Source organism: Bicyclus anynana, chromosome 12 (assembly GCF_947172395.1).
Source record: "Bicyclus anynana chromosome 12, ilBicAnyn1.1, whole genome shotgun sequence".
Lineage (NCBI taxonomy): Eukaryota > Metazoa > Arthropoda > Insecta > Lepidoptera > Nymphalidae > Bicyclus > Bicyclus anynana.
In genome coordinates this window covers 4,887,389-4,907,339 of record NC_069094.1, presented here as the reverse complement: position 1 = coordinate 4,907,339, position 19,951 = coordinate 4,887,389, and the positions used below count along the sequence as shown (strand labels likewise).

Sequence of the window (19,951 nt, the reverse complement as noted above, 5' to 3'; positions counted from 1 at the left end):
TTGCACATCCCATTCCTGACCCAATTACATCCGCTACCATCGCCAGTTGAGAAAAAGGTACATGGGGTTTTTAATAGCAATAATTGAGGGACCACGCAGGCGCCCAGTGGTGTGCCACTAGTTTTTAGCTAGGGTGGTCAGTTATATTAGACTATACAAATTACGAAATTCCTTTCCTAATATAAATTCGCAATGAGTCCTCAAATGCCTATAATAGAGCATTTTTTCATCTATGTAGTTCATGCTACTGCAAGTGCCTCATCTGATAGTAATTAGTATATCACTTCTAAGGGCATGTAAGGAACATGTCCTAGAATGTGCCACGTGTTACATGAACCGTCCACCATAGTTCCTTGCTTTACTGTCAAAGCGAAGCTTGACTGGATCGTCTAGTTTAGTTATAGTCAGATTGCTTACGGAGAATTTATTCCCCGTGGTCCCTGCGAGACATTATACAGCCGAATTAAGTCAGTTTAGTCAAGGGCTAACTTGTAAATAATAAAAAAGAAATCAACTAGTCAACATAAAAAATACGTGTCGAATCGAGAACCATAGATAAGTCGAGCACCCTCCTTTTTTGAAGTCGGTTAAAAAATTATTAAATATGGGTGTGATTATGTTCTTTCTGATCTTACCAAAAAAAGGTTCAAAATTTGCAAAAATGAACATTCTTGTATAAGATAGGTTTATTTGATAAAAATACGTTAAAACTATTCCCGATTTGTTAAAAATAATCGAATATAACATTGATCACAATATATTTTTAATTCAGCAGTATTACATGTCTCGCAGGGACCAACGGATATAAACCTAATATCTGATTATTGGTTATAAAAAAAATATTAGGATAAGTTATCTTAATTTTCCTATTGTATTCCTAAATGTCCTAACATCGTTTTTAACTGTAATAACTATTAACAATGCTTCCTTTATCCAACGGTATAGTGTCTAAAGAAAATAAATTATTATTGCATAACATTTTATTAGCAAAGTGTAGTTTCTTAATTAACAAAGTTACATAAAATTGCATCAATAAAGAAATAATAAAACAGTTAAAGCAACAAATTATAATAAAATAAATGAAATTAAATCACATTCAATATATTTTATTTTTAAGAAAATATTTTTCGGTAATATATTCATAGATATCCATAAATCATTTATCCTTTAACAATAATTAATTATGATATATTACATTTTAATAAAACTTATAAAGATGTATGTCTGTATAGGTTATCAAATGTTTTGAACTTTTGACTTACCTTTAGTTATATTTTCTTTTGATCATAATAGACTTGTGCATGAATATATAATTAAAATATTTTACAATCAAGTTATAAACCTAACCATCCGACTTTTTATAGACAATTAATCAATGTAGTTTATGTCCTCTGTCTGTCTGCTTCAGTTTAGCTCTGAGACTATTATGTAATTTAACATGGGTATACCTACCGTAAGTAATGGTCTAAGATCCGGCATTAGAAATATATACCCTCATCTGTTATTCATTAGTGCTATTAAATAAATGGTAGATAATGTTCGAAATGACACATTGTAAATACGTTGCCTATAGCTAGGCAACTTCGTTCGTAACACTCCCGATGTTCCGCGTGGGCGTGTAGCGAGGAACGAAAACCAATGATGCACATCACTTTCCCGCACGCACGATTTCACACCCGCGCAGTCTTTTCCCTTTCACCCGCATATCATAGGAGTGTTATTAACGAACTTGCCAGACTATAGTTAAATTGCGGCCAAACACATTTTTTATACAAAATGTAGGAAACCATGAACTAGATCAAAGGCAACCTAATAAAGTTAAATTAAGCATAAAATAAGCTTTGACTTGCCATATTAGACGACTAAATAACTGATGAGGGTATACAAATAACATTACTTAACTGTTTATATAATAATTATTGTTAGCGACGCAGCAAATGTATTTCCGATCGGTCCGTGAGCTCACCCTGGGGTCATGCATGAAAATCAGCACTACAGCTCTCAACTGTAGTATCGAGCTGAGGCAGCGCCCCATTCAGCTGAATTTCTTTATTAAATTGTTATACAAATGTACAGACAGCGTAACTTTGTAATTTAAGTAGGTATCTTTAAGTAGCTTGTAAGCTCTGTTATATATATATCTTTAAGTAGTTTGTAATTTCTTCTTGTTTTTTTAATTTGTTCTTTTTTTAGCTGAATAAAGGATAAATAATAATAATAAATTATTATTTATTATTATTATTATTAATATATCTGGCACCCCCACAACTGCAGTGAGAACAATCAACTTTTACTTTTTCAAGTCTTTTGGGTATATTCCATTAATGTAGGGATTGTTTTTATTAACCAATGCGGGAAGAAGATTAAATAAATTAAAAAAATTACCATTTAATACTGTTTGGCCGCAATTTAACTAGGCAACCTATGTGCAATGTGTCAATGTGAATATCATCTATCATTTATTTCTTACCCCAATTAAATAACAGATGAGGTTATATATTTCTTATGCCGGATCTTGCACTACAAACAGTTATAGTCGACCAACTTATAAAATATGCTTGGAGAAGTAAAATTTTGTCCAAATTCGATAGAAAATGTTTTGCATTTAAACTATGGAACCCGCAAACGCATTTAAGATTTTATTACTTAATTATGGCTAATTAAAACTATGAAAATGGTTAAGCAAATTTTGATAGAATCAGAAGCACTGATCGTGTAGTTTGAACTACATTTAGTTTAATTTTTATTTTAAAAACTAAACAAAAAAGTATTTGTATAAATTGCTATTGTATGGAAATATTACCCTAAAATCATAAAACTAAATTTATATCGAAATATTTTATATTGACATTTTATAATTATATTAATGTCTATTCAAAGTTCTGTTTGTTAGTCCCGATAAAACTATAAAATGGTATGAACAATTTTAACTTTTGTTTACTCTAATATATTGGTTGTAAGGTGTTATAGAAACAAACAACAAGACCTGATTTTTATAAATTACATATTAAAGAACATATAAGATAAATTATATATTATTATTTATCTTATATGTTCTTGTGTACTAAATCACGACAAATGATTTTAAACTTATTTCGTGGTTGTTCATTACGAATATTATTTAAACGGATACATAGATACATACCACAATAATAAAAAAAGAACAAAAAAAGAGGGTAGATCGGTTCTGCCCCTAACAGTTGATGTCAACTTCGTATCTCAAATACTTCAGTCCCGTCGTGACCACGATCCATGCAACTGGGTCGAAATATCGACATTAAACATCTCTTTGTTTTATACCCGTTTGAATAATATTCGCAAATCACAACTTTTAACCAATTTATATGGATGTCATTCTTGGCAGAACAAAGCCTATCTGATCAACTATTGAGTTATATTAAAAAAATATACAAATTACAAGAGAAAATTACCTTGTGAACGCCACAGCATCTAATGAAACACCACAGAAGCAAAGTAAATGGGTGACTATTAACGTGAGGTCTGCGCTGGGTTGGGGACTTGGGGTAACCCAAACTCGTCTACCGGGACGCCATCTTTGTTCCTTACGCTGTCAGCGCCGGGCTCCTTGTCCGGTGCTGCTGGGGCTTTTATGACGTCATCCAGGTATGAGGTGTCACCGTCAAGGGCTATCTCGTCACCTGAAAAGAATGAAATGGCTTTATGTAAAAGTCAACTAATAATATAGCTTTCATGTAACGGTATTAAGATCTAAAAATAATTTTAGAGATAACTTACTTTGGAACAAATATATATCTTGAAAAAATGGAAAACTTTCAAACAATTTATCTATTCTTAATATGTTGAAATAGTTGTGACAAAAGCCTAGTAAATGTATTAAAATTTGTTGCTATAAAATAAATAAATATAAAAATAATAAAACTGCTATAAATAAGGTGTAAAAAATTCTTTACAACTCTTTTCAAATTTCCATTTAGAAAAAGAAATTTAATCACCTAGAATGTTTTGGAAAATTGTGAACTTTGGAATTTTATATAATATGCCCATTGTACCAATGATAATTTACCAATAATGGTCAATAATACTTTGAAACAAACACTTTTCTTAAATTTTGACACATTTAAGAAAGAAACCACAACTTTCATACATTATTGAGTTCAAAGTTGGGAAGTTGGTGGAAGACCAAGCCCCACCTTTTAGTTTGTTGAAAAGTTACTTACCTAAAGCATCAAGTTCAGCTGCCAGTTCATCGTCATCAATCTCTGGCATGCCGTACTGACGACCCAACGCCTCTTGCACTTCATCCGCTTGTTCCAACATATCCGCCAAATCATCATTCACATCCTGAAATTTATCACTAAATATTAAACTTGTTTCTAACAGGAAATTTGTTTGGTAGCCTTTACACAGAAATGGCTATACAAATATTTCATGTATATACTCGTAATATTATCGCCTGCACTTGTCAATCTTCATTGAAACAGCAAGATCCTGAATCCTCTCTTCTATATGAACAGGCCTGACAGAGTGCCAAATTTGTCATATACATGTGTACTGAATTTGGAAGAAATTTGTTACATATTTACAATATCTTTTTAAATATAACCAATATTCCCATTCCCCTTCAACTAGTCGGGAAAGACTGTATTAGGAGTGGGTACGACAATAGACTAACGGGGCGGGGATTGAACCACCCTCGGTGAAGAGTCCGACTGCTCTTACCTTTAAGCTATTGAAGCTCTATATACACGAGTGCCGAATTTTGATTAAATTTGCCAGAAAAATAGTTTATAACAAACACACACATTAACACATGGGACACTTTTAATTTGCCTGTTTACAGCTTAGTTTGAGCAACATAATGAACTTCAAGAACAACATAATGTTTCGTTTTATTTAGTAGTGCTGTAGTGATTTTGAATAGGAATGAATGAATACACATGCAATACTTTTTGAGTTTTGGCGAGACTATCAAAAAGTAATTCATTTTTAAATAATGTAACATAACATACCTCAATATCATCAATGTTAATTTTCTTAAATTCTTTTTTCATTGAGGTGACACCATCTTTCATGGCAGCAATGGTGGAGTGGGTGTCCTTCAGAGTCTGTGTAGCATAGTTAGCCTGCTCCATGTTGAAGGATTGAGCACGTAAGTTCTCAAGTTGCTGTTCATACCTGTAATTTAAAATATTACAATTCTTAAACAGTTTAGTATAGCTTGGCAAATTCTTTTGTAACACTCCCCATAGTGATGCCCCGCGCGTTCAACTTCACACCCGCGCAGTCCTTTTCCCCTGTCGCCCGCATATCATGGGATCATCAATGAACTTGCCAAGCTATAGCAGTTACTACTTTGCACATGATACAAAGATGGAAGGGCAATCACCCAGAAGGATAATTATGAAAGGACCAAATAGAGGAAGTCTCTAGTCTTTTCTCACCGTAAATAAAGGCTATTTTTGTTTTCTTTTTTATTACTTTGCACATATACAAAATATATAATGAATTTCCTGGTAAATATAAATACACATCCAAAAAACAACACATTACAATGTATGCCTAAAAAGTAATATGCATTTTGGAAACTAACCAACAAATATAGATACACTAGTGAACACTTGTGACTTTGACTACCCTAATCTGTTCTTAGCAGATTAACTATAAACTACTTCCTTGCCAATTTTCATTTTTCAAAATTTTAAATTCATTAATTTCAAGTAGGCTCAGTTTACAAGAACTTTTGAAATGTCAGTTGACTATTTGTAAAGATTCCACCACGGGTTTGTACATCTAGTGGTTTTTCGAGTTTTTATGATTTTATATATTTAGACATATAATGTATATAAATACTTATAATACACAAACACAAAAACACAGTAAAAAATGCTTATAAGTAAACAATTTCCAGTTGTAGTAATCAAACCCAATGCCTTAGATGCAGAAGGTTCAATACCCAGTGAGCCACTTGCCATCATACTTGATCAACATACTTGTGACATGAGATCTGAGGATTCCTCTGAGGAAACACCACAGCTAAACAGTTATGTCCCAATCTGAAGTGTATGGTTTAATTAATCAGTTAAAATATTAAATAGCTAAAATAATAATTGTAACTACATCCCCTAGTTTCCAGCAAATCTCAAGATTAAAATTTAGTTGTGATTTAAGCCTCAAAAGTTAGTGGTAAAGGAGCTGGACTCATTGTGAGAGGTGGTGTTTATCCCTGCTCACTGGACTATTATAGTACTCTCTCTTGACACAATCTTTCCCGACTGATTGGAAGGGAATACTAGTCACTTCGGAGGCTTCAGCCATGGCTAGTTACCACCCTAAAGGCAAAGACATACCACCAAGAGATTTAACACACTATTGTTGTAATGTTGTGTAGAAACCAAAAAGGGGTGTGGGTTTTTGTTCTCCTTCTAACAAGTAAACCCACTTCCATCTTAGATTACATCATCACATACCATCTGGTGAGATTGTAGCCAATGGCTAACATAACATGTAGAAATAAAAATAAAAAAAAAAAATTGGTCATTTTTAAAAGATGTGGCAAAAATTCTATTTAAAAGAAAAAAATATGCTGCCAAATGAGCTCGCGAGTTTTTGTGTAACAAAAACAACACAAACAAACATGTATCAATCCTTACAAATATATGATTCACGACCATACGTACATTTTTTTCTGTTTTAATACCCTCATAGCTTTTTGTTTTACAGAATTTTTAGCAGGACCCTCCCTCATTTTTGACATTTGGTCTTTATATTTCCTTAGTTCCGCATCTAGTTTCTGGACTTTCTGCTCTATGTTATCCGCACGGCCATCCACCTGAAACAATCAATTTATCCATTGCAGAGTTTATTACGATGAATCATCCATTAAAACGAAACTTGGGTGAAATTCACTTACATTGCTTATGCATTCAGTTATGCTGGGACCAGGGGTTTTCGGTTTGCCCCTACCAAATAGTCTATTCATTTTGATGATTTTTTGTTTGTTTTACTGAGAGATTGATGATTGATCAATAATATTGTTAGTTGATCTAAAAGTAAAACTAAAATCACGACGAAGTCCTCAAACACAAAATCACAACAATTTATTTTTACCGACTGACAGTGACAGTGACACTGACAGTGCAGTGGAAATCACGGAAATTCTGAAACTGACAGTGGACAAAAAAAGAACAATAATTATTTATGGCTCGGATTCCTCAGATCAATTTCGTCCTCAGACCAATTATTGTACAGGACCTGCCTCGCTTGACGTTACTTTTCTGTCAAAGTATATGATCAACGATCTAATGCGATTATAAAAACTGTCTCTATAGTATCGATGTTAATTAGTTGTAATCATGTTCGTCGGTTAAAGAGCTCCGTAAAAATACCTTTCTGTGTAATTGAATTGTGTAAAAAACGGGCAAAAACTTCTAGTTTAGTATAAGATGTATACCAAATCTAAGCTCGTTTTCCTCAGAAAGTGACAGACAATTTTGTTCGTGACTATAAGTGTGATACAGGTCCTTTTATAATTGGTCTGAGATTTCGTCTTGTATTGCATTAAAATTCACCAACAACATTCGTCTCGTAGTATCTATTAATCTGTGATTCGTCTGTCGTTTTTTGAAGGGAAGGGGACGACGTAAACTCACACATCGAAAATATTTAACTTATGTCCTTATACTACACATAACCATTTTAAATCATAATACACTCGCGTATAATTTTAATACAACAAAACATCGATACCATAGATAGACGCAGTTTGTATAAATATTTATAAATAAACACGTTAGATCGTGATCTTATACTTTTAGCAGAGGGGAAACGTCTAGCGAGGCAGGTCCTATGGTAATTGGTTTAAGTAGGATTCGAACCAAATTTAGACTATGGACCTGTTTTGCACCCAAATTCACCAATTTACACAGAACATAATTAATGCTGTAAAATATTTTCGATGTTTCGAAATTACTCGTCGCCCTCAAAAACGACAGACAATTTTGTTGGTGAATTTGAGTCCGATGCATCTCCATTATCTAATTCCTCTATGGTTCCATGATATGATCGTTCCGAAAAATCTATTATTTCTTACAAAAGATCGAATTTCCCCCCTCCCATTTTCAATCTCATCACATAATGTCAATTTAATTTGACAATTGACATTGATATTCATAGATAATACACATACAGTGATATTCCTTTTCCTTCGTTTTCGATCGATTTTCATTTCAAATGTCAATGTCAATGTTAAAAACATAACGAAGTTGCTGTTGAAAACATTGAATTGAAACCAAACCACGTAAGTTTCGATAAAAAAATGGTTATCAATATTGTAAATGATATCATTCATTAACATAGACGTACTGGTTCTGTTAAAGAAAAGAGTGAAAAAAGTAAGCAGCAGAAAAATGGATGGAATTTTAAATAAGGTAAGTACTACTTAACCAAAATAAATTCTACTTTAATATTTATTATTATTAACACCAGCCTATAAATACCTATTAAAAAACTGTCTGAATAATGGACACTTATACTTACACTATAACTATGCACTTGTCTTTAGAATGCGGCGAAGTTAAATGAAGAATGCGATATAAAAATTTGTCTAATCAAAACTGAAAACTCCATCATAATCTGTTTATCAGCTTATAAAAGTTGTATATTTCAACTTAAAATGCGAGTGTGAGGTACTATAATTACTGACTCCCCGCTGGACTGGTCCAACCAGTAGAGCTTGCCTTAGTCTAGATTATAGGATTATGAAGGACTCAATTTAAGAGACTTCCTTATTTAAATCTGTCTACTTTCTTTCTATATGACTTAGTAAATATTTCTTATGTCTCACTGTTCTAAGATCAAAATCCATATTTTTCCATCAATAAATAATAATTAATTGATTGGTAACTTTCTCTGGATCCTCTATTAATATTAAAGTCTTTATTTACTTCATAAATTGATACAGTTAGTTTTACAATTTTAATAGGGTTTTCTTTTACATTATGTATGAATCCCATTGTCTTGGTTATAGGCACCTTCCAGCAGTTTCCATTCTCCTCTGTCTCGTCCTGACTTCATCCAATACTTACCAGCCATTTGGCCAATAGACAATTTGGACAAGATAGACAATTTTGTCGACGTGATTGATGACCTCTGCCTCCAATTCCGGAGGGTGTGGGTTCGAATCTAGTCCGGGGCATGCACCTCAAACTTTTCAGTTGTGTGCATTTTAAGAAATTAAATATCACGTGTCTCAAACGGTGAAGGAAAACATCGTGAGGAAACCTGCACAGAGAATTTCTTAATTCTCTGCGTGTGTGAAGTCTGCCAATCCGCATAGAGCCAGCGTGGTGGACTATTGGCCTAATCCCTCTCATTCTGAGAGGAGACTCGAGCTCAGCAGTGAGCCGTATAATGGGTTGATAATGATGACTATTTGGCCAATGTAATCAGTCCAGCACTTCCGGGGTATGTCAACTCTCTATACCTTGTGGACCCTGCCATTCAATGGCAATAAGTGTGTCATTGTAACATGTTTATTTATGTGCAGAGTTCCTGTAGTCATCCATGTAATGCAGTGAAATGTTGGAAGTGGAATGTGAATGACATCTTCAAAAAGCAGCAGAGCAACTATGCTGTACTTGTTTTAAATCGGACTATCACTCAAAGTCAGGAGATTATTAAAAAACTTTGGAACAATGGTTAGTTTGTGTGTTTTTTTAATACATGAATTTAACTAGACTCCGCGCCACGAAAGAAATCCCGCGGCTAAAACTTGAACTAAAATTGACAGCGCCTTACATATATGACAATGAGACTGCCATTACCAATTGACAATGAGCGCCTTTAAGACTTGTTTCGTGGCGCGGAGTTTATTATACTACACTAACCGACGGACGCCCTACGCTTTCACCGGCGTAATTTCAGTACCCATGAGAAATCAGGGATAAAATATAGCCACTCATAAATAATGTGGCTTTCTAATTATATTATTATGAAATCAGTTCTTTGATGAAGAAATGAAAGATTTCCTAGTGTCATAAAATGTAATGTCTTTAAAAAACGTAAGTGAAACATAAGTCAAAATTTTAAATTCATAAATTAAAATTAGTTTTTTAATCCCAATGTTTCAATCCCAACGCACTTACGTTCCAATTGGTTGAAAACCTTGAAGGTTTGATACAATTAATTTATATAGTGAAACATTCTGTTTATATATGTATATATATGTTATATCATAAAAAACTGACTGCAAGATACAGAGATAAATGTGTTAATTTGGCCTTTAAAAGAGCTGTTTATATTGCAGTAAAAATTATTCACCGCATTTACTGATAATGGTCACGGCTGGCTGCACTATCTTAATTGACATTTATTCAGTTGGTAACTCCGTTGATAATGCACATGCTACTTATTGTTACTAGCTGATCTGATGAAATTCGCTTATTTTAATTGTGCCACATATTATTACAGTTCCTCAACCATTTGAGCATAAAAAACCCAAAGATCTTATACTATTAGATATGTTACCTGCCTACAAAATTAACACAAATAGTCATCTGAATTTCACTTGGAAACATGCACAATTTTGTATTTATTTACATTATATATTTATGTATATATAGTTTTTACACTTCCTGAACACACAACATAGTAGACAATATTTAAGTATAATTTGTTTAAATAACTTTCGTTGTTTAATAAGTGACTAAATGAAATTAAGACAATTAGCCACTTTTGTCCACCTCGGTTTTGACGCGCTAGTGGTATAAAATCTTTGACAAAATCAGCAACCAAGTGGTAGAAAATTCATTATTCTACCTATATCTTGTATAAATATAACCTTTAAAAATTGCCTTTTTTTAAATTATTCTATCATTAGTTGTATTTTTAGGTTTTAGTTAATTTTCTTTTTTTCTGAACCATCCATTACTGCACAAATAAAAAACTAAAGATGATGTGAACAAACTTTTCAAAACTAATCAATCATGAATTTAGAACATGCTAGTGGATTAACATTTCTGCTTCCTTGCATCCTATCCTTCATTACTGAGGTATTAACATTAATATTAATTGTAATCTCCATCAGAATATCAAGATAAATGGCCAATATTCATTACTGTTTATTCAAAACATATAAATCAAAACGTTTATTACTATTTCTCTGTTCTTTTTAAAATAAATTAATCAGAACCATTTGTTTCTAGCCGCATTAAGGATGACAGTTGATGGAGGTACAATTCATTGGGATACATTTGCCACCAGTGTACCAGAAAATGAACAAGAATCAATAAAGTTGCCAGACATGATCACAGGAGACTTTGATTCAATAACTGACAACATTTTACAGAAGTATAAAACGAAAGGTTGTAAGGTGACAGTGTATTAAATAATTATTAATTTTAGAATTCATGTATTCATTGTTTTATATACCTGGCAACTGTGACCTTGGGTGATGCTGTATTATCTCTCATATTCCGCTCACTGTTAAGCATGAGTCTTCTCTCAGAATGAGAGGAATTAGGCTAATAGTTCACCACACTAGCCCAATTTTGGCAGACGCGGATTGGCAGACTTCACACACATAGAGAATCAAAAATTCTCAGATATGTAGATGTTTTACTTCACAGTTTTAGGCACACAATCTTCCTTCTGGGTTGGTTCATTTTGCACCTGATCCTGATCCTCACCCCTAATCTGTTTGGTTGAGGACTCATGATAATTTTATAAATAAAGTGCTTATGACATCATATGCTTGAAGTATAAAATCAAACAAATGCAATGTATAACTTAAAAATTTTGAATTTGAAACAAAAATCAGGCAATACTGAAATAAAATTATTATAGTTTAACCATGTTTCTCTTAATTAAAAATTTAGCTTTTTTATTTATTTTCAATATTATAAAATTTTGGTTTTCAAGTTAATATAATTTATTGAATTTGTTTTAGATTATACATACTCCTGACCAAGATCACACGGATTTTACGAAGGCTTTAATTGAGCTGAACAACTATTGTGAGGAGCAACAAACGAAGGTACCATTAACATAATAATCTGTACTTACTAATATTATATATGTGAAAGTAAGTCTGTCTGTCTGTCTGTTACCATTTCACTGCTAAACAACTGAACCGATCAAGATGAATTGTGGTATAATAGGACTAAGGAGCAAAACATAGGCTACTTTTTGACCCCAATAAAATTAATATAAGGGGGTAAAATAGTTGTTGAAAGTTTGTACGGAAATTCCTTAATTTTTAGTCACAGTTTTACAAATTTGTTCATAAATCATGAAAAAAATATGAAATATAATGTGATTCAGAAATTTTTAAAATTCAACCCCTAAAGTGGTGAAATAAGATTGAAAGTTTCTTTGATTTCCACGCGGACGTAGTCGCGGGCGTCCGCTAGTATTTATATATTGTTAATTAAGTAGGCATAAAGTACATTTTTTAGACCCAAAGCAATTTTGCTTATTATAAAGTAGTAAAAATACTTCAAGAAATAGTGAATGAGGGATAAATTCTTACATTTGTTTCTATGGATCAAATAATCTGCATTGACAAAGAGTGCACAAATAAGTGTATTAATAAATTTTAATATTGTTTGACTTTGACGGATCCGAGACCTGGTCGCTCACTGTGGCCCTCATAAAAAGGCTCAAGGTCACTCAGCGGGCGATGCGATGAAGCGAATCAGAAATGAGGAGATCCGCAGAAGAACTAAAGTCACTGACATAACGAGTCACGAAGCTGAAGTGGCAATAGTTCGAAGAGCCGATGGACGTTGGGGTCCCAAAGTGCTGGAATGGCGACCCCGCACCGGAATGCGCAGTGTTGGTCGACCCCTCGCTAGGTGGATAGAGGATATCAAGCGAGTTGCAGAAAGAAAGAGAAAGCAGAGCAGAAAGAGCGGCTCGAGGCCGTTTTGTTTGAAAGTCCATGCAAGAGGCGTATGTCCAGCAGTGGACGTCCATCGGCTGATAATGATGATGATTGTTTGCTTCTTTCAGATGGATGATGTTATAGCAATAGCACAGAGTTCAGGCAGATTAGACCAAATTCTGGGAAACATTCAAACTTTGCATCTAATCAAAGAAAATCGCTTGGTCCACCCGAGGACTAGAATCTATATATTGTCAGATGACACTCTGTCTTGGCTCCTTCACCCGGGAGATCATATCATAGACATTCCAGAGGAGAGTAGACAATACAAAAGGGCTTCTTGCTCTCTGATACCAGTGGGGGAGGCTTGCACTCATGTTACTACTACTGGACTTAAGTGGAACTTGGGTAAGTACTACTTAATTCTGTCTAATCTATTCTAATATATAAAATTGATGAGTTTGTTTGTTTGGTTGAACGCGCTAATCTCAGAAACTACTGGTCGGATTTGAAAAATTCTTTGAGTGTTTGATAGTCCATTTATCAAGGAAGGCTATATATTATCCCCGTATTCATATGGGAACGAAAACAACGCGGGTAAAACCGCGCGCCGTCAACTAGTTAAAAATAAGCTTGTTTTGCTGACTATAACTGACGAATTCTTGCATCTAGATATACAAATACATACTCGTATACAAAGATTTTCTATCTGATATGGTTTTATATTTCATTAAATAGTCTAAGATGATCATCCTTAGCCCGCCAATCCGCACTGGAGCAGCGTGGTGCATTTAAACTCCAATTCCCGTGTCCTTTATCGATGCTCTGGCGTTTAGTGTTCATGATATTATATTTTTCCTAAATAGATAATGCAATATTTTTCCTTAACTTAAGATTGCCTGGAAGAGAAAAATATTCCATTATCAGCTTATTCTAAGAATCGATAAAGCCGCTTTTTTGTATCCTACTTAATTTTTATATTTGTTTGTTTCCTTGTTTTGTGGTGTACAAATAAAGTATACATAAATCATCATCATCATCAACGAGTCTCCTTAGGCTAATAGTCCATAACGCCCAATGCATATACATAAAAGATGTTAACTACAAACCATAATTTATAGGCACACTATGAGACTTTTGAGATTATCAGATTCTTTCTAGGCAACAATGGTCGCATTAAGTAGTTTGTAATAACCCATTTTCGGCTCACTGTTGACCACTAGTCTCCTTAGGCTAATATTCCATAACGCCCAATGCATATACATAAAAGGTTAACTGCAAACCATAATTTATAGGGCCATTATAAGACTTTTGAGATTATCAGTTTCTTTCTAGGCAACAAATGGACGCATTAAGTAGTTTCGAGAAACTAATTGTGTGACTTAATCTTAAGGCTTTGAATAAAACAATGATCTAATTCAAAGACTACATTATAAAAACTTGTTGGTAATTTGTATATAATTTTTCCTCCTTTTGTGTCGTCTTGTTATTTATTTTCAAGATTTAAAATTCTTAGAATGATAAAAAAGTCTTCGATGTCTACAATCAAATAGCACTTTTTAAATATCATTTCTTTCAGTAGAATATTTTTTTAAACATACAAAACATTTTAACTTTTGATTTTTTACAGATAATCAAGAATTAAAGTTCGGCAAACTGGTGAGCACATCTAACTCTTTCGACGGTTCTGAACAAGTGACAGTAAAGTGCAGCCACACTTTGCTTTGGTCCATGAAGATTCCTAGTTTAGCAAGTTAGTATCTGAAACATCTATACTCTATACTATAATACAGGGTGCTGGGGCGTATTTCCCATAACTTCTTGGTGTTGATGAGTCCACTTATAGGAACCGAACTCCTTATCTAATATTTTTTTAACTAAAAAATAAAAACTTTTTATGTTTCATACAAAGTAATTCAAATAATTCGGACTATCCATGTAACACACGCCTTTATCTATCCTTGCATTTCAAAATACGTAAAACTTGGCTACGTCATAATAATAATGATGTGCTTATGGGACACATCTTAAGGTCTATTTAAAATATACATGTTAAAAATTAATTAAAAATGTTCAAGGAACATGTTTAAAATTAATATTTTTGCGGTACATATATATATATACCGCGAAATTATTAATATATATATATATATATATATATATATATATATATTATATTATTAGCATAGAAGTCTTTATTTCTCTTGGTCATACCACCACTCTCGAAGAACTGGACCGATTTTGCTAAGGGCAGTAGTAAGATTGAGAAGTTACAGGGTAGGGTAGGGTACGGGTAGCGAAGCGTAGGGGTAGTGTAGGGGTAGGGTAGGTTTAGAGCCGGGTTTGGGGTAGTGGTAGGGTAGGGGTAGAGGTAGGGTAGTGGTAGGGTAGAGGTACGGGTAGGATAGGGAAGTGGTAGGGTAGGGGTAGGATAGGCGTGAGATAGGGGTACGGGTGGGATAGGGGTAGGGTAGGAGTAGGTTTGGGGTAGGGTAGGGGTAGGGTGGGCGTAGGGGTAGGGTAGGGTAGGGTAGGGGTAGGGTAGATGTAGGGTTTGGGTAGGGTTGGGGTAGTGGTAGGGTAGGGTAGGGTAGGGTAGGGGTAGGGTAGATGTAGGGTTTGGGTAGGGTTGGGGTAGTGGTAGGGTAGGGTAGGGGTAGTAGTAAAGTTGACATCGAAATTTACGCGGACGAAGTCGCGGGCGTCCGCTAGTATATATATATATATATATATATATATATATGTACCGCAAAAATATTAATTTTAAACATATTCCTTGAACATTTTTAATTAATTTTCTGTAAAGAATATAACCCCAGAGTTATGGGAAATACTCCTCAGCACCCTGTATATATTTGACGGCGTCCGTGGCGCAGTGGTATGTGCGGTGGTTTTACAAGATGGAGGTCTTGGGTTCGATCCCCGGCTGGGCCGTAAAGGTTTTGTAATTGGTCTAGGTCTGGCTGGTGGGGGACTTCGTAGCTAGTTCCCACCCCACCGACAAAGACGAACCGCCAAGCGATTTAGCGTTCCGGTACGATGTCGTGTATAAACCAAAAGGGGTGTAGATTTTCATCCTCCTCCTAACAAGTTAGCCCGCTTCCATCTTAGATTGCATCATCACTTACCATCAGGTGAGATTGTAGTCAAGGGCTAACCTGTAAAGAATAAAAATGGTCCAGGTCTGGCTTTGGCCGTGGCTAGTTACCACCCTACCGACGAAGACGAACCGCCAAGCGATTTAGCGTTCCGGTACGATGTCGTGTAGAAACCGAAAGGGGTGTAGATTTTCATCCTCCTCCTAACAAGTTAGCCCGCTTCCATCTTCTTAGATTGCATCATCACTTACCATCAGGTGAGATTGTAGTCAAGGGCTAACTTGTAAAATAATAAAAAAAGGCATGGTCCCATGAAATCTGTTACCTCCCGAACTACCTACCTAGTATAAACATATAGTATATATATAGGTAGGTAGTGTATATATACTATAAATACTTTAGGTATTTATATACCTATAGTATATATAGTAGGAGCATAAGATAATCTACTTTCAGCTTTTATAAAATGGGGTAGATGTGACCAAAACAGGCTTTTAGTCCAGGTGGTCTCTTAATAGATTCCACGCTGCAATGAAAGCCGTTTGATGTCATTAAAGGATGATTAATCGCTTATTGCTTTTAAATTAATCGTGCATACGGAAGATACAAACCTACTGTTTAAGGAATTGTATACAACATGTATTATTAATTATTTAATTTTTTTTATAGGTTCCATCGATAAAGCAAAGAAATAGGACAAGATCAGAAAGGACAGGTATATCTTAAGCCTAATAATCGCATCCATTTAATAACTACAACGCCAAAGACATACAGGTATAGGTACAACTAAACCTGTAATATTAATTTATCTAATCTCGTGTCTTATTAAATTTATTAATGAATTTTTATTAAATTAGCAAAATTACTGACTCAAAATCTGATATGGAACAAACTCTCCCGGATATATTGGAAACTGCTACAAATACAACATCAATCCTTTACCTTCTAAGTCGCCGAAAATGTATTTAATTTTGTTAGATTCCTATTTCATGAGATTAGATAAAATAGAGTATGAAACGTGCATGTCTCACACGTGTCTATATTATAAAACTCACTTCGTTCGTTTTATAAAATGTAACTCGTGCTTTGATGATCGTCATTATGCAACCGTTTCATAATCTACTATTTCCTATAATATTATCTACTGCCAAACTAGATCTGCAATTGTACATACTATAATTATGTATTAGAATTATTATTTACGCAATTCCTTAAGCAAGTACTTACATAGTTTTTTTTATGGATTTGTAAACTAAGCTGTGGTTTTTTACTTAACTTATTTTGTTTTACTACTTTTATGTATGTTTTGTATCTTAATTCAGTATGCCTAGCATACGACTAAAGACATATTATCTCGTGAAGGGAAATAGACAAAATATCGATCAAAGGCGACGGCTTTCGTCCTATAAGAGATAACGATATTTTCGGTTGCGCGCTATTGGGTAAAATTTGTCTATTTCTCGTCACGAGATACATTTGGTCGCATGTTAGACGCACTCTGCAATCATGAAGTTAAGAGTGATTTTGCAATGCAACGTGTTATAACGCTTCGAAAATTAAAAATCGTATGGGAATGACATTTGCTATCGACAGGTCATGTGATTTTTTTATAGTTTTCGAAGCGTTACCGTTTGTAGAAAGAGAATCGACGTGCCACATGTCTGCAGGCCCTGATAAGTTAATTATGTTAATGTGTACGAGCCTTTATTATTTAGGACGGCCTTCGTGGCGCAGATTTACAAGACGGAGGTCCCGGGTTCGAACCCCGGCTGGGCTGATTGAGGTTTCTTAATTGGTCCAGGTCTGGCTGGTAGGAGACTTCGGCCGTGGCTAGTTACTGCCCTACCGGCAAAGAAGTACCGCCAAGCGATTAAGCGTGTCGGTACGATGTCGTGTAGAAACCGAGAGGGGTGGTGGATTTTTTCATGCTACTCTTAAGTTAGCCGGCTTACATCTTAGATTGCATCATCACTTACTATACGATGAGATTGTAGACAAGGGTTAACTTGTACAAAAATAAAAAAAAAGGTTGTTTTGGATTTGTGACTTATAAGAATATCTGTTCGTCCAGTGATATATTTATTAAGAGTATCTTGATGGAGTGTTATTGTTACATCAAAAAATTATCTGATAAGTAGAACTTAAACTAAGCATTGTGATGCGTTGTTAGTTGTTATTTTACACCTACTTAATAAAGTTGTTAATCATTTGGTAAAGTTGTTATAAAGTCATACTTAAAATAAAAGATATTTAATGTACAATATGGTTTTATATACTACTTGAGGATACGGTCAAGCTTCGTTTTGACTCATTCCCTCCTATCCTATTCTACGCCTACCCTTCATCTACCCTAACCTATTTTGTGCATTAAATAAGGGTTTAAAGTGCTAATTTAATCCACGGAACCTTACACTGTGCGTGGCCCGACACGTTTTTTTATTCTATGTTAGTTAAGGTAGATAAGTACATTTTTTTTTAATTTCCAGTACTAGATTGTCTAATGCTATTTAAAATTATTTTTTATCTAGTAGACAATGTCACGTTACATTTCTTGTGACTAAAAAGTAAGAACTAGGAAGAAAAATGTCAACATTTCGCAGCACAACGCCGAATTCGAACCCAGGACATTGTAAAAAGAAGCCACAAATGCTAACCACTAGACCAACGAGGCAGAGGTTGTTCCGTCAACTACGGATATAGTTTTAAAAACTTGGCTAGTAGTATTTTTGTATTGAGATCAAATTGCATGTCACCGGCCATGACATATTTCTTAGTAATAAGTTCATGATAAAAAACTAGTTAGGTATGAAATCTGCAAACATGAATTAATTAAGTCGACCTGTACAAAGTGGGTATTGAAGTCACGACAGACGTTAATAATGAAAAAAATTCAAGTGACAATAAGATTAGTTACGTGCTAAAAATATGTCAAATGACAAAAAAAAATTGTGAATAAGCTACCAGACACTTATCAGAAAGTGGTAAAACTGGCCCTTGGTATAATAGTCTTCTAAGACGCAACTTAACAATTTAATAAATTTGTAAATCGTTTGAATTTAACTAAATTATTTCCATCATAAGGGAAAAACGATATCTTTATGAGAATAATTCCGATCGCCTCAGAGTTCATACAAAAAAAGAGCAACATAATCGGTCTTTTCGTTTAGAAGCTAGGTATGATCCTACAAATGAATACATCAAAAATCTTTTTAACAAAAAATTTTAACTGACTTCAAATTCACAAAAATGAACTAAAAAGCGAAAAATAACATCGCATGTACGACCTTCTGATCACTTTGTAGGCGGTGCCAAGCCAGTGGCGTATTAATTAAAGCCGTTTCTGAAGGAACAGTCTGATTTTGACCGTTCCGTTCTGACCGTTTATTTTTGAGATTATCAGTAGAATTTTTGTGGGGACCAAAAGATGAGTGGCAAATCCCGAAAAATCTCTTTAGTTTTTGATTTACCCTTAACTCTTTTAACGCAAAGTAAAATTGGTAACAAAATGTTTTATTCTAACATACTGCACTAGATGTAATATTATTTTTTGGGTTGGACTATGGGAATATCGCAATAAACAATAAGTAATGCTGTACCTATATAAAAAATAAAATTTATATACATAGCAGTTTTTTTTGAAGCACCACATTAATTGAGATTGTGGACAACATTTTACTAATTTTTGCTTTCACACGTAAGTGTAGTAGTCCCTTGTAGTCGGGGGACCCCGTATCAAATTGATACGGCGGTAGCTACTAGCTACGCCCCTGCTTATTAAACCCACGACGCTACTCCTATGCGGGTTAGCGGGCTTAGGCTTATTAAACTCTTTTACGATCACTATTACTGAATATATAAAGTCACGAAGGCATTAAGGTCACAAATCACACATACCTCAGTTTACTATTACCACCTAATACTATATTAACAAAGTGTTAGTGAGCCAGCAATGTATGCCGTTGTTTACACAATCGTCCGCCGAGGTCACGGA

At 34.3% G+C, this 19,951-nt stretch overlaps 2 protein-coding genes across 2 annotated transcripts; one reads left to right on the top strand and one right to left on the bottom strand.

Moving 5' to 3' along the window:
• Window positions 1-1,052: 1,052 nt before the first annotated feature.
• LOC112048520 (charged multivesicular body protein 5) lies at window positions 1,053-7,105 on the bottom strand. Its single transcript, XM_024086066.2, has 5 exons — window positions 6,893-7,105; window positions 6,660-6,811; window positions 4,992-5,157; window positions 4,200-4,323; window positions 1,053-3,659 (listed from the first exon to the last, which is right to left on the bottom strand). The coding sequence occupies exons 1-5, from the start codon at window positions 6,959-6,961 to the stop codon at window positions 3,490-3,492; spliced, it is 681 nt and encodes a 226-aa protein (XP_023941834.1). The 5' UTR covers window positions 6,962-7,105; the 3' UTR covers window positions 1,053-3,489.
• A 1,122-nt stretch (window positions 7,106-8,227) lies between these two features.
• Window positions 8,228-18,221, top strand: LOC112048519 (thiamin pyrophosphokinase 1). The gene is made up of 7 exons (XM_024086064.2): window positions 8,228-8,408; window positions 9,527-9,677; window positions 11,184-11,350; window positions 11,927-12,013; window positions 12,991-13,270; window positions 14,493-14,615; window positions 16,630-18,221. The coding sequence occupies exons 1-7, from the start codon at window positions 8,316-8,318 to the stop codon at window positions 16,653-16,655; spliced, it is 927 nt and encodes a 308-aa protein (XP_023941832.1). The 5' UTR covers window positions 8,228-8,315; the 3' UTR covers window positions 16,656-18,221.
• The last annotated feature ends 1,730 nt before the right edge of the window (window positions 18,222-19,951 follow it).

Excerpts from the sequence above, each read along its gene's own strand:
- LOC112048520 (XM_024086066.2), bottom strand. The coding sequence starts at position 6,961 with ATGAATAGACTATTTGGTAGGGGCAAACCGAAAACCCCTGGTCCCAGC. Across the intron at positions 6,812-6,892 it reads TAACTGAATGCATAAGCAAT|GTGGATGGCCGTGCGGATAA; the intron begins GTAAGTGAATTT and ends TGATTGTTTCAG. Across the intron at positions 5,158-6,659 it reads GTATTAAAACAGAAAAAAAT|GTATGAACAGCAACTTGAGA; the intron begins GTACGTATGGTC and ends TTTAAATTACAG.
- LOC112048519 (XM_024086064.2), top strand. The coding sequence starts at position 8,316 with ATGATATCATTCATTAACATAGACGTACTGGTTCTGTTAAAGAAAAGA. Across the intron at positions 9,678-11,183 it reads TAAAAAACTTTGGAACAATG|CCGCATTAAGGATGACAGTT; the intron begins GTTAGTTTGTGT and ends ATTTGTTTCTAG. Across the intron at positions 13,271-14,492 it reads TGGACTTAAGTGGAACTTGG|ATAATCAAGAATTAAAGTTC; the intron begins GTAAGTACTACT and ends GATTTTTTACAG.